The sequence below is a fragment of the Phymastichus coffea genome, unplaced genomic scaffold (assembly GCF_024137745.1).
Source record: "Phymastichus coffea isolate CEN01 unplaced genomic scaffold, Cenicafe_Pcof_1.1 PCOF00006, whole genome shotgun sequence".
Taxonomy (NCBI): Eukaryota; Metazoa; Arthropoda; class Insecta; order Hymenoptera; family Eulophidae; genus Phymastichus; species Phymastichus coffea.
In genome coordinates, this window is record NW_026706817.1 from 3,478,723 (window position 1) to 3,493,209 (window position 14,487).

General features: G+C 39.0%; 1 protein-coding gene across 3 annotated transcripts in view; it reads right to left on the reverse strand.

Annotated features, from left to right (window-relative positions):
• LOC131668523 (eukaryotic translation initiation factor 6) overlaps window positions 1-14,487 on the reverse strand; it is a 295,604-nt gene that overhangs the window by 76,893 nt on the left and 204,224 nt on the right. For all 3 annotated transcript variants that reach the window (XM_058942806.1, XM_058942787.1, XM_058942797.1), the window contains exon 6: window positions 439-620. In XM_058942806.1, coding sequence (XP_058798789.1) covers window positions 439-620 — 182 coding nt within the window. The remainder of the gene's footprint in view (window positions 1-438; window positions 621-14,487) is intronic.

The window sequence follows — 14,487 nt, forward strand, 5'->3', positions numbered from 1 at the left end:
TTTACCTCTAATGTTACATAGTAAGTTAAAATCGTCCTCTTTTCTGCTACCGGCCACACTTTTGTTAAAAAGTAAAACTTACATGGATAGGCTTAATACCAAGAGTTTAGAGACTATTTTAAAATAAATTTTACAGTTGCAAGCAGGTATAAATTATGATTTTACACTTTTTATTAGAATAACAAAGCGGAAATTACGGTATGTTATCAGATTTAATTCAAAATTGCTGATTCGTAATTATAATAAAATTTGTTAAATTACAATTTTTACTGCATTGTAAATACAAACTTAATTATAGAACAGGCTGTTGGTATTAGCGGCGGTCTATTAGCATGGAAGATTGAATTTTTCAGAAAAATTTGGAGGGCAGGGGAAGGGGTTATATATAATAAAACCTTGTGAATTATGTTCATAAATATGTTCATACAAATTACGCACCTTTCTATGAGAGACGCTCGTATTCTTGAAGTAATAGTTGATGAATGATTATCGTTCAATTTAAAAATGTTTTCAATTACAGATAGTTCAGTTGATGTAGTGTCCATACCGCAAAAAGAGATCCAGTCATTGACTACCATTCCTGCTGCGATAACATCACTACCCCTATTAACAGTACCAGCCTATAAAAATAAACAGTTATAAAGGCGGTGTGAACGACGTCGAAAGTAACAAGAATTTCGTTTATAAATATATGAAAAAAATAACTAAAATATACGTGTTTAGTATTGAATAATTGTATTATATTAAGTATATATTATATTGAGTATCAATACTTAAAAAAATGCATGTATACATTGTAATCCTCAGCGCGTTATTATGTTATAAAAATATACAAGAGCTAACGTATATCGCTCGCGTGCGTGTGTGTATGTGTGTGTACGAACGTGTGCGTATGTGTTATGTTTGAGATTAAAGTCGTTGTCATAACATGTTTTCATATTATATAACAAAGTAATCTAATCTTGACAAAGTGAAATCAGCAATTAAATATATATGTAGTAAATAAGTGAATGTAGTTTATAGGTTATGATGACGAGTAAGGAGGTCCTTTTAGTATAGTAATAAAGTTCTAGATGTTGTAACGGGGTGGTTATCTTCTTTATTAAGGCTACTTTATTATCCCTCTAGGGCCTACATCATACAAGGGTGGTCCGATAAGTACTTAGCCTCACCGCCCGATGGCGCCATTCTCGCAAAAGAAATATTCTATCACGTAGTACAACCTTCTCGATGGTTACTGTCAAGATTTCAGCCGGATCGGAGTTGTAGTTTATTTTTGAGAGCGTGTGAAAGCAAGTGTGTCCGTTGATTTTTGAAAAATGGAAAAAGAGCAGTATCGGTCGGTGATTCGATTCTTGTTTTTGGAAGGGAAATCGCGCAGCAAAATCAAAAAGCGCTTGGATGCTGTGTACAGTGACTCTTCTCCTTCGAGGCGACCGTCAAAAATTGGTTTAACGAGTTTCAACGTGGTCGCACGTCGATTTTTGAAGAGCCACGTCCAGGTGCTCCGAAAACGGCTACCACTGAGGATAACGTGACAAAAATTCACGATCTCGTATTGGCAGATCAAAATCCCTGATCGAAAATTTGGGCATGAGAAAGCTGTCGGCGCGATGGGTGCCGCGTTTGCTCACTCCGGACAACAAGCGCAACCGTGAGACAACTTCAGAGCAATGTCTGACGCTGTTTAAGCGCAATCCGAAGGAGTTTCTGCGTCGTTTCGTGACAGTCGACGTAACATGGATCCACTGGTAGACACCAGAGACCAAGGAATAGTCGAAACAGTGGACTTAACCCGGCGAAAGTGCTCCGAAGAAGGCGAAGACTGTCCCATCGGCCGGAAAGGTGATGGCCACCGTTTTCTGGGATTCACACGGTGTGATGTACATCGACTACCTGGAGAGGGGTAAAACAGTCACAGGGTTGTACTCTGCCGAATTATTGGGCCGATTCGACGTTGAATTGCAAAAAAATGGCCCCATTTGGTGAAGAAAAAAGTGCTCTTCCACCATGACAACGCACCGGCTCACACCTCCGCCGTCGCCATGGCCAAATTGGTCGAATTAGGCTACGAACTGCTGCCCCATCCACCGTACTCTCCAGATTTAGCCCCGTGTGACTTCTTTTTGTTTCCAAACTTGAAAAAGTCACTCGCCGAGCAGAAATTTGAGTCGAATGAGGAGGTAATTACTACCACGGAAGACTACTTTTCAGACCTCGAGGAAACGTATTTTTCAGACGGGTTAAAGAAGTTGTAGCATCGCTGGGCCAAGTGTATCGAACTAAAAGGAGACTATGTTGAAAAATAAAACGCCACTTTTCCAAAATTTTCGTTTTTCTTTTGTAGGCTAAGTACTTATCGGACCACCCTCGTATCTTGGCTACACCTGGCGCTCGATGTTTCGGGTAGCGCCAGTGTGTAGCCTTCTTCGGGCACCACTGGGAGTTGGTCACACAGGGCTCCACGCATATGTAGCAGCCCCTCAGCTGCGATCGGGACTGAGCAGCCTCCCGATCCTGTGTGGTCTGCTCAGGAGACCGAGGGGACTGATGGGCGCTGACTCCGTGGGAGACGGTGATGGTTACTCTTCCCGCCGTGGCGGTCGCACGTCCATCCTGCGGCCTGACCACGATTGTGGTGTCAGGAACCATACCCCCGTCCACTTGGACCTTGAGCCCTGAGGTGTTGAGCCACCTCTGCCCACTCCCCGAGCAGTTTTTCTGCGCTCTAGCTGTTCATGAAGCGTTTCAGGTACTCCTGCACCTGAGACTGGAGCTCTTGAGCGAATCGCCAGGCACTCTCCACCTCGTTGATCCCCAGACGTACGTGACTGAAGTCGAGGAGGAGAGTTGGCTGCTCCGGGATAAGGGGGTAGTTGTAGACCCAGTGCGATGCCCTACAGGTTTCCCTGGGTCCTGGGCACTGGCTCGCACTGTTCGACGTATGGGGTACGCCGGAATTGAGGGTCTGCACCTCCTGGTCTACGGTGGACTTGGAACACTTGACCTCTTTCTGGTCCTCCGTCTGGGTACAAGCGTCCCGGAGAACGTCCTCCACCGATGAGTTGTGGCACTCCTTTCGGGTGACCCCCTCCAGCTGGACCCTGGCGAAGCTTCGCAGATCTTCTATTAACTGCGTCGCATCAGGTCCCAGCTGTAGATCCAACAACATCTGCATGACCACCTCAAAGGTCTCTTCCTCCACGACGGTTCTCCGGTCCATCTGAAACATCCAAAACAAAAAGAAATCTCTGATGAAACTTCCTGCGCGAAGAAAAACGCTATCAAATAACGCATCTTACCGTTATGCGTTCCCTCGCTATTCATTGCGGGAACGCCCTGGCGCTTGTTAGTTACTGTTTGGGTTTATCGGCCCAACCGTCCTTTGCACGATGGGCACGGTCTTTCTAGGCCTACCTCTCCCTCTAGATTCCTTTAAAGAAGAGTTGTTGCCTCTTGCTTGACCGGCGACCGTCTCTAGGACCTTTCGAGGTCGACCTCGACCTCTCTTGGTTGGGGCAGATACCGGCAAATTCGACGTCTCGGTGGGATTGTTACCTAAGAACGCGCCGGCTGCTAATTTGATCAGCTCGCTCGTCAAATCCCCGCTCGGATAATCGCACGCTTTCGCAGATTCGTTCGCCACCAATGGCTCTTCATATGGTTCATGAGGATCAATGACGGTCGTTTCCTCGCTTTCCTCTTCCTCCCCCGGGCCGTAATACGGTTTAAGGTTTTTGGCATGGAATAGTACTAGCAGGATCTCCAGCTGATTACCCAGTCTGTACATATTGGAACCGCAAACCTCTTCAATCACTTACGGACCGGCGTATTTTGGCGCTAATTTGACTGAAATGTCTTGGACAGCTGAGGAGAGAATCCTGTTCCTCTTTCATACCCAACCTCCGACTTTAAACTCGGATTGCCGTAGCTTTTTAATTATAATGAGCCACATGACGCGCAGCTTCCTCCTTTGATTTGGAGATGGCCCATTCCCATATATTAGGGAGCTTCTCCATACGTTCAACCAAATCTACCACAGCTTGACCCTCCGAACACTCAAGGGCCTGCTGATCTTGGGATCTTCTAAACGTCAAAGGAGGTAACGGCTGACGCCCACAGATGACCATCGCAGGACTATATCGAGTGGCGCTATGAGTTGCCGAGTTCAACACAAAGTTGAACTCTGACAGGTCTTCATCCCAGTTCTTATGATCACGGCTCACGTAAGACGTGATCATGGTTTTGAGCGTCCTGTTTACTCGCTCTGTGGGATTCGCTTGGGGATGACACATGGGAGTCAAGGCGCGTTGGATGCCGTTCATCTGGAGGTATGAATCAACTTCCTGATTCTTGAATTCGGGTTCATTATCCGACAAGAATACCTCTGGCGCGCCAACCCTAGTGACAATTATCTCGTGTAATTCCCTTGCGATTGTCCTCCCATTGGCTTTGCGTATCGCAGTGCACTCTACCCAGCAAGTAAATAAGTGTACAAAGACTAAGACGTACTCAAAACCTCGAGAGCTTTTGGAAAATGGACCAGTGATATCACCGGCCATCACCTACCGGGGTCGTGACACTTGTCTACGATCCATCAGCCCGCAAGGTGCCCATTGTTCCACCTTGCACTGCTGACATACCGGGCAACTTTTTACGTACTCCCTGACCTTATCGTACATCTTAAGCCAGTAGTACAAGCGTCTAACCCTGGAGAACGTACGCTCTCGTCTTTGATGTCCTGCCATAGGAGCATAATGGACCTCCTGGAGCACCTGGTGCCTTTTCTCCCTAGGCACCGCAAGCTTTCACGCTTCATCGTTGTCGATGGACCCTTCACCGTCCTCATCAGGCTGATAGTGATACAGCCTCCCTCCCCCCCACTACCTTCCAAGTAGGGTGTGAGTGTGGGTCTTGGCATACTTCCTGGTATTGTTGCAAATACCAGGCGTCAGTGGTCTCCGGCCGACTATTTATAGCCCTCACTTCAATCCCCTCCTCCTCATAGGCCCTAGACAATGCGTCCGACACACCCTTCAATATTCAATATCGAAGACATTGCCTTGCAATGATATTGTCCACCGCGTTAGTCTTCCTGTAGGATTTCTCATACTGTGGAGCTATTTCAGGCAACTATGATCAGTGATGAGCTTGAAGTGATGCCTTTCAATGTACGGCCGGAACTTTCCAATAGCCGATACCATTGCCAAGCACTCTTTCTCGGGAACCGTATAATTTCTCTTAGCGCTGTTGAGTGATCGGCTGGCGTATTCTATCACCTCGTGAAAGCTCGCTCTTTATCCTCCTCCCGAGAGAAACGTACATTCTTCTTTGTCAGGCGGTTTAAAGATTCAGCGATCATGACAAAGTCGGGTATAAAACATCTATATCACGAGGTCATTCCCATGAATCGCTTCACCTGTTTCACAGTCCGGGGTGTTGGATATTCTAGTATCGGTCGTATCTTCTCGGGATCTGGTCTTACTCCGTCCTGGTTCACAAGAACTCCGTCTTGCAGAAGTGGCTTTTGGCTTTGTGAAACCACAATTACGTCGTCGAGGTAAACAAAAGCTAATGAATCCATATCCGGGCCTATCCGCCGCTCCGTTCATCACATATAATTATCCGTGTATTCGCCTTTACGACTGATGATTTCATTTCAGTGTCTTCTTTCCAACTGAGTTGAACTCACCGAGTTAAAGTCACTTGACTTGTGACACTCGATTTATCTTAGGTGTAAAATGACTTAATGACTTAATGCCTTAATTCTTTGACTTAATGCCTAATCTGCCTAATCTCCAAGATGAAATTGGACTAAAACTTAAGGTTATAGATCGAATAAGCTAATAGGAAACGAAATGACGTAAACGGCGAATAAAATTAACAAAATTTAATCAAGAAAAAACTATAGTCTTTTATGGGCCGAAAGACTAACGCACGCGATAGGATTCACAATTATAAATTATAATTCGGTGAGAGAGAGAGAGAGAGAAAGAGAGAGAGAGAGAGAATTCGAAAATTGCCGCGAAAATGAACGCTCGACGAGAATACAAAAATTTAAGATCACGATTGACAAAATACTTTCGAAAGTATTTTGTCGCGCAACGATAAAGGGAGGTGCACCTACTCTGCGGTGCAATTACGGTGATCAGCCGTAATTGTTGAAGCGAAGAAATCTGCTCCTCGGATCAATCAGCTGTGCTGCCTCGCTCTCGAATCTGCTGCTATCTGCTGCTACTGCAATGCTGCTACCGCTGCTAAAATGCTGCTGCTTCCTCGTAACTCACACACGAATCAAATAGTCCCAGGAAACTTTTAATTTTACAGCGAAACACAGTGCAAAAAACTTCGGCGGTACTTTCGCGAAAGCAGCTGAGGCTTAACTGCCTATTTTCAAACTCTCGCGCGCTATCTCTCTCTCTTAGTCGTTCGAACCAACACGCTAGTAAAAGAATCGCGAACAGACCGATTAATTGAATCGACTATCGTTGCAATGTAAAGATATATTTGCAAGTCAAAAACCAGGAAATAAAGTCTCAGTTATTCATTTGTTTTCAATATGTTTTAATAATTGAGAGTTAATACGCATTTAATAATTTTGCCTATGCGATCTTATTATATTAATATAGTAGCAGGCTTAAATCAGAGACCGATGTCAACGTAAATTGCGATGAATTTAAAATTAAACATGTTTAATAAATCAATCAATTAGAATAATATCGATACATAATCGTTGACATGAACTTTATTCATCCAGCGGAGCTGTTATACTTCGCAGTTTAAAAACTTAGGTAATAATCGTGATCGATGGAGAAGATCATCCATGAAATAAAATGCAATTTCGTACAATTGTCCGACATTTTACCGATCTAATTACCAGTCTTTGCAGAAAAATTGTTTATTTAAAAGCTATTCAAAATCATTAGAATTACCCAATAATAATGGTAATAAAATATCCTATAGACTTTTTAAATTAATTTATAATTACTTAAATCAATTATATCACGGAATTATTCTTAGCTGTATAATACTTTTTCGCATATTCAGTGTCTTCTTCTATAAACATGTAACAGGTTCATTTATTTATTCCCGACTTCGCAATTCGCGTATCGATGATCAGCCCAAACAACGTGATGCTACTATTTATTTAAAGGAGAAAGGTACGGAAGGCATATTCGCTTCGCCGAGGAAAGCGCCGATGGGTTTTCGTCACCCGGTAATCCAATAATCGTAGTTAACAACAGTCGGAAGAGATGACAGGAATAATCAACATGACCTCACTTAAATTTCTTTATTCGCTTTTAATGTCTAAGTAAACGCTCCGATGCGGCTTTACGCATCGGAGGAAAAGTCCGTGCTAGCCTATTTCCGTGCAAGTGTACACACTGCTTGTCCTCTCGATTACCGTCCGTGATTCCAGCAGCGGAGTGGCCGTTGTTCGTTGCGACTTTCTCGCTGCTTTCACGTTACCGTAAGATAAGGCCGTAAAATGTCCATTGGCGTCCCTCTTGATTGTTTCGACACTCTCGCAATTAAGTTTTTCCCCGCTTATTATTGTCGCGATCCTGGTCTGGACAGTATTATCCGCGCTCGCTCGCCTTCAGCGGCATTCTCACCCCTCTCCTTCATACTCAAAATTGGTCGAGCGCCGCCGACTACGCACACATGTGCGAACCACGCCGGTGACACATTTCTCTCTCTCTCTCTCTCTCTCTCTCTCTCCCTCTCTCTCTCTCGCTCTCCTCTTCTCACCTATTACCTTTAGCCACTCCGACTATCGATGCGGATCAGGAATCAGATCTGAATCAAAGCCAAATCGAGCGTCGATACTTGGTTCGAACTACCAAAACATCGATGTGGCAGCGGCGTAGGGGAAGGCACGCGGAAGAGAGAGAGAGAGAGAGAGAGAGAGAGAGAGAGAGGCAAACAGGGCGCGCGATCTCAACGATCGCCTCACCCGTCATAAATAACTTTTTAACATATGAAAAATAACATTGCACTTTCTAACTTATATAGATTGTATGCATGCATATTTGTCATCGTTACTAGTAGCTAGCTAAGCGTTTTTGATGAAGGTGTTGATGAAAATATAGCAAGAAATCAGAGTGGATTAACGTATGTGGGAAAAATTGGTCTGATAATTATGGGACTGTGCACAGCTTAATGTTTTAAAGCTAATATTTGGTTATTATAATTTACAAGTGAAACTATTCTACTATATTGAGAACTTCAAAATTTTGTATCTTCCTGCTTATTAATAGCACTTTTACTGACTATAATACGAAGATCGTTCAATAAGTCCATGACTTCTCGGAGGATGGTGATGTTATAAGCTATTTTACACTGTAAAAATTCCATCTAGGATAAGTGTGTATACAAAATTTAAAATCAGTCGTTGGCTTGGAAAATTTTTACAGTCATTTGAATTTAGTTTTTTATTATATTAAAAAATCATGGAAAAAAATGAGTTTCGTGTGCTTATTAAACATTATTTCCTACGGAGAAAATAAATCAAAGAAACTAAAGGAAAGTTCAGGAAATATTATGGAGACTCTGCTCCATCACATGGCATCGTTCAAAAGTGGTTTACTGAATTTCGTTGTGGCCGTAAAAACACAAGTGATGTTAGTGTCCTGGCCTTCCAGAAGAGGTGACTACTCAAGATATAATCAATAAAGTTCATAATATTGTACTCGCCGATCGTCGATTGAAAGTATGTAAGATTAGTGAGACTCCTAACATATCACTATGATGCACTTGGAACATTCTACATGAATGTTTGGGAAGGAGAAAGTCTTCTGCAAGATGGATACCGCGCTTACTTACAGCTGATAACAAGCGATCTCGTATTAGGCCAATTAATTAAGACATTTTCAGGTCAAAATTTTTAAAAGGTAACGAATACGATATTCGTTTTTATCGCGATAAATATGTAACGAAAGCTCTGCTCGTTATCAATTTTAAAGGTGGGCAAGTGAGGTGCACTCGCTCATAGCAATCGAGGAAAGGCGAAAGGGGGGGGGGAGGTAAAGAAATGAAATTAATCCAAAAATCAAAATCACACTTCCAATTCCGTCAATGAACATAACGTATAATTATACTTATAACCAGCTTTACAAACTCTTAACCTCTAATTAACACAACGGTTTTACAAACACGTCTTAACTCTACAGAACACAACGGTGTTCTTAATAACTACTACAAGAAAAGAACAAATTAACTAATCTACCGCGCTTACAAATCTAACCGACGCACAGAACGTGTCACCCGGCAGGTGACCGCCATGACGACGAACCGACTAAGCCTACTTAAACTAAAAGAGAAAACCGCCCGATGAGTGATCACCTTGACGGTATGCTACCTTAACAAATTTATGCCGCCGACCGTAATTAAGGCAAGTAGCCGGCGTATACGCGCCTTGCTACCTACCTGACTCTTACGACTACTTGCTGTGCCATACCGCTGAAGAGAGAGAGAGAGAGAGAGACAGACAGAGATTAAGAAATTAGATTATGAGCCTTGTCCTTATCGATGCAGGAACGGGAGGCCTGACTGCGCCCTGCGGATAGTGTTGTTAGCCGACGAGAGAAAAGACATTAGCAAATGAAAACCGCCTAAACGTGGAATAACGGATCTTAGGTTATGCGGATCATTATTAGGTTCAATGGATGAAATAATTGCCATTGCCTTCATGTATAATAGTAAATCGAATGTAACAAAACAGTGTTTTTGATTAATTTTATTAGCCCTGTTTCTACCATCGATTAAAGCTGTTAAAAATGTTTTATAATCGCTTGTAGGAACCTTGTTGAACGGTAAAGGAATAATTTTAGTGATGCTATAGTTATTATTTAATGCGTGATAATTTTTCATGAACCAGTGCCAATTTGATGTATCTTTAACAGCTGTGAATTTTCCATAAAACCATAACAAATCAAGAGGTTGAATTTTATTGAGAATATCAATATGATCTAATAATAAATCGACAACTGTTATATTATTCAAAGTAAACGGTCTATTATTTTGGAATTCAGTTACTGGAACGAACCCGGAACGATCTGTATTGCTTGGTACAATTCCTTTTAAACGAGGAATATCAGCATTCGAACGCAGCGATGTCGACGGGGTGACGCACATTATACCGCCCATGTAATGAAACGTATTTTTGCTATCAATATTGGCTAGATTATGGTTAGCATTATCATAAACAAATTGTAGATAATGGTCTGAAATAAAACGAAGTTTATCAGGACAATCAATAACCGACGCTTCGAAACGAGTCGTTTCGGCATAGGAAGCACAGAGACCTAAATTATGAAGGCAATCAATCATACCTTTTGCGGCATATCGCGTATGGATCATGCAAGAAAGTGTGAATAAAATGGATGAACAAAATGATCGCGCTTTAACAGAAGACATCAAAATATGACCTTATGTAGTTATTTTATTATCTATTTTAACAAAAGATCCTTCATTCGGGATACGTTTATGTGTTTTAATCAAAATTTCAAGAAATGCTTTCAAAGTTTCTGGAATTCCGTTACTAACGTTATCAAAAAAAGTTGTTAGAGCTTGATATTTATAAAACTCAAAATTCATTGCTCTTATATCTTGCAAAATAATATCCGCGGCCATGTTGACTATTCATAACTTTTCTTCTCTACTATTCATATTACGATTATCCTGCGAATTTTCCCACATTCGTTTCTCTTAGCGATCCTTTTAAGGAGGTTCAGAACAGTCATGAGGGGCATGAGGTAAGGGGGGTAGGTCTTATGCTTCAACATAGAATGAAATCAGTGTTGCTAACTCAAAATAACTAAAATTAATATTTTATTTTATGATTATACGTAGGCTATATATTATTTAGACGAATAAAAATCAAATTAAAATCAAAAACGTTTATGTAAAAAATCTGCTGTTTATTTATTTTACATTTTTTATGAAATGTATAAATGTGGAAACTGATGTGAAGACTTGGCAACACCGCATTGATTGAAAATTTGTTCTCTTACGTTGCCGGCCTTAGCGCCATATAAGGAGCCGAAAGCACGCAATGCACACGTCGGCTTGTCGCACTATAACCTCAAACAACGTAAATATTGTTAGTTAACGTTTACAAAGTAGTTGATTATGTCTGAGTCAGTTGAGCCCGACAAATATCGTTGGAAAGGCAAGTTTGTTCGTAAAAAAGTTTATCAGCGTCAACTGCAACGCTCAGAATGTGGAAAAATGAGACGAGGCAGCATAAAAAAATTGACTCAGATTCAGAGGCAACATGTACTGTAAAAGGCAATCGCATAGTTGATCTAGAGTATATGTCTAATAACATGAGTTGTACAATGTGCATATGTCATAAAAGAAACTATCCATGGAGCAGCCTCAATATTTAGTATAAGATATCATGAGTGCTTGCTTATAAATACGTTAAAAAGTGGAGAAGAATATACAAATCCAATAACTGGAAAAACTTTGTTTGCTATAAACACAAAATTAGCATTAGGTAATTATTATTTTTTTGGATTGGAGTTTTATTTTTTTTTAAATATTCACTTTATCATACATGATGTGCTATGTGTATAATAAATTTATTTGTCTAACCTATGATTTTATAGGAGCTATTCACACTGGGGTTGGTGAAAGTCAAATCAACAAATTTTTCAGTGTCTTAGATTTGCCCTCAATTGATACACACACATACAAAAAGCATGAACGAATAATTGGCTCTATTATTGAAGCGGTGGCTAAAGAAAGTTGTTCAGAGGCTACAGCGATGGAAAGGATTCTTACTGAAGAGAGTATTGAAGATTTGAAAAACTTCTGTAAGCTAATTATAAGTGAATGAAACAATTATATTCCAGAAAACATATACACATATACATTCACTAGGACCAGAGTAAATTTTCTACAATGGTTTCTGGTGATTATTTTGATATGTCACACTACATAATACTTTCATCATAACACACTACGTAATACATTCATGAATGAATTATATCTAGATCATGTACTTTTTTTAGACAGTTTTACAAATTGAGTTGCCAATTGAATTAAAACTCATACGAGTGCTTTTGATTTTTTAATACAAGCTTGATTATGTAACGGTCCTATTTATGAGCTATTTATTAAATCACTGAATTACTGCAACTAGTCTAACGTATCTATCTGTTTATTCAAATCAATATATTAAGCGGTGCTACCTCACTGTTTACGCGATTGTATACAAATAAGAGTCGAATCAAAATAAACAGCGTGACGTCACAAAGTAATACATATAGATATAATGATTTTGGATATTATGAAAAATATGTTAATTAGAGATAAATTTAATATAACAAAGTATTGATTATATAGATTTTACCATGTAGATTCATAATATAATAACAAAAATTACATTCAATTATGAAATAATAATGAATATCAATATGCAAAGTTGATTTATTTATTACGTTAACATATGAAATATTAGAAAAATATAAATAATTCATGTGCAAAGTGAATAAGCATAAAACATGAGTAAGAATTGGTTTCATTAATAACAGCTGAATAATAACTGTTATTAGTAAATAAACAATTAATAATTTATTTAAACAATAAGCTATATATAGAACGAAAATATTAAATTTATACTTGATAATGATAACTTTATGATTTAGAAATCTTAGATAATTAATCTAATAATTGCATAATAAGATTAGAAAAAACCGTTACAAATATGAAAAATTAGTCATAATTCAAATATTATTAATTAATTTAAATATTTAATTTTAGAGAATACTTCCAAAATTAATCAACTATAAAGTTATTTGAAAATTTCATAATTTTCTATTGTAAATATTGTAATATCACGTTAATTAACTTTATTAGTTAATAACTTTTGACGACACTATTGGCGATAATTGTATATTGTATAAAATTAACAAATAACAAATTCTGTAAAGTTTACATATGTTAAAAACTTAATATTAATGGTTATTTACTTGTAAATTAAGAAAACTCATTTCTCAAAATTCGCGAATGTCTCTCGAATTTTCGATGACATCTCTCCTGCAAAAATAAGCGGGAAAATCTGTGTATAAATAGGCCCACCTCTGCACAGGCTAGCATTCACTTCTAGCCTTGCAAAGTGAGCGCATGAGTCTGAATAAACTTGGATTATACCTAAGTTCTTTCTCTCATTGTGATTAACTGAGCAAGACTGTCCCTTCCTTATAATTTGAGCTCGACTTATAGAACATCTCGCGCTATAAGAAACTTGGGCCGAATTATATCCTATCAAAGAAAGACTTTAGCTCTGCTTATGGGACAATTCGCACCATAAGAAACTAGGGCATTGTCTGACTTTCCTCGAAACATTGTACTTATTTATGTATACTTGATTTACTTATTAATTACATTTGATTTACTTATCTATTTTATTGACAATTAGAGTAAAATCATTGGAAACAAATTCTTACTCATTAGCTAGATACGAGAGTACGAATTATTTTATTTATAAGTGATACGAACATCACAATTATAATTATTGTTTTTTGTTCTACGAAATAATTTAATTCAACTATAACATGCATATTAGTTATAATCTAATGAATGACAAAGTTATAAGTTTCTTTTTACATCAATGTAATCTAATTTTGACTGCTTCATACATTTTTAATTTAAACTATACTATACAAATATATGTATCGATAAACCAATAAATTAATTATATTATTATTAATGAAAATTGATGCACTTTTTTTATAACTTGTTTTTCTTTTATTTTCTAATCAGGCCAGAGAATTTACGTGAAGGATATTTGATAGTCAATGTTGATTCTAGTCGCAATGAAAGACCGATAGTTAGAATTTTTGCTTCCTTTGATATGGGATTTGGCCAAAGAGGAACGGGACATAATTATGATAGTTTAAATGGCTATTGTGCTCTGATTGGTTTGAAGACTGGTAAAGTTTTGGACTTTTGTACGAGAAATCGAAAATGTCGCATGTGCGATTTGGAACTTCTCACTGGTACAAAAAAACCACACGATTGTAGGAAAAATTTTTCCGGAAGTGCTAAAGCCACGGAGCCCGATGGTGCTGTGCAACTTGTAACTAATAGCAATATTTTGAAAGAGCACAATTCTCAAGTTGGAGTATTTATAGGCGACAATGATAGTAGTAGCATGTCAGCCATTCAGAGTAAGATTGATTATCCTCTTGTAAAACAATCAGACATGAACCATTCTTATAACAACGTTGGAAGTATAATGTACGACATTCAGAAGACGTCTGATCCAGACCGTGAGTTGACAGCTGACATTATTAAACACATTCAACGCTGTTTCTCATATGCTGTACATCAAAACAAAACTCATTTAGATAAAATGAAACTTGCGTTGGAGAATGTGCCATATCATCTGTTTGATTTGCATAAAAACTGTGGTAACTGGTGTAAAAGTAAAGAAAATGAAGAAAATGCAGGCATTATTTTGAAAAATCCAGCCTT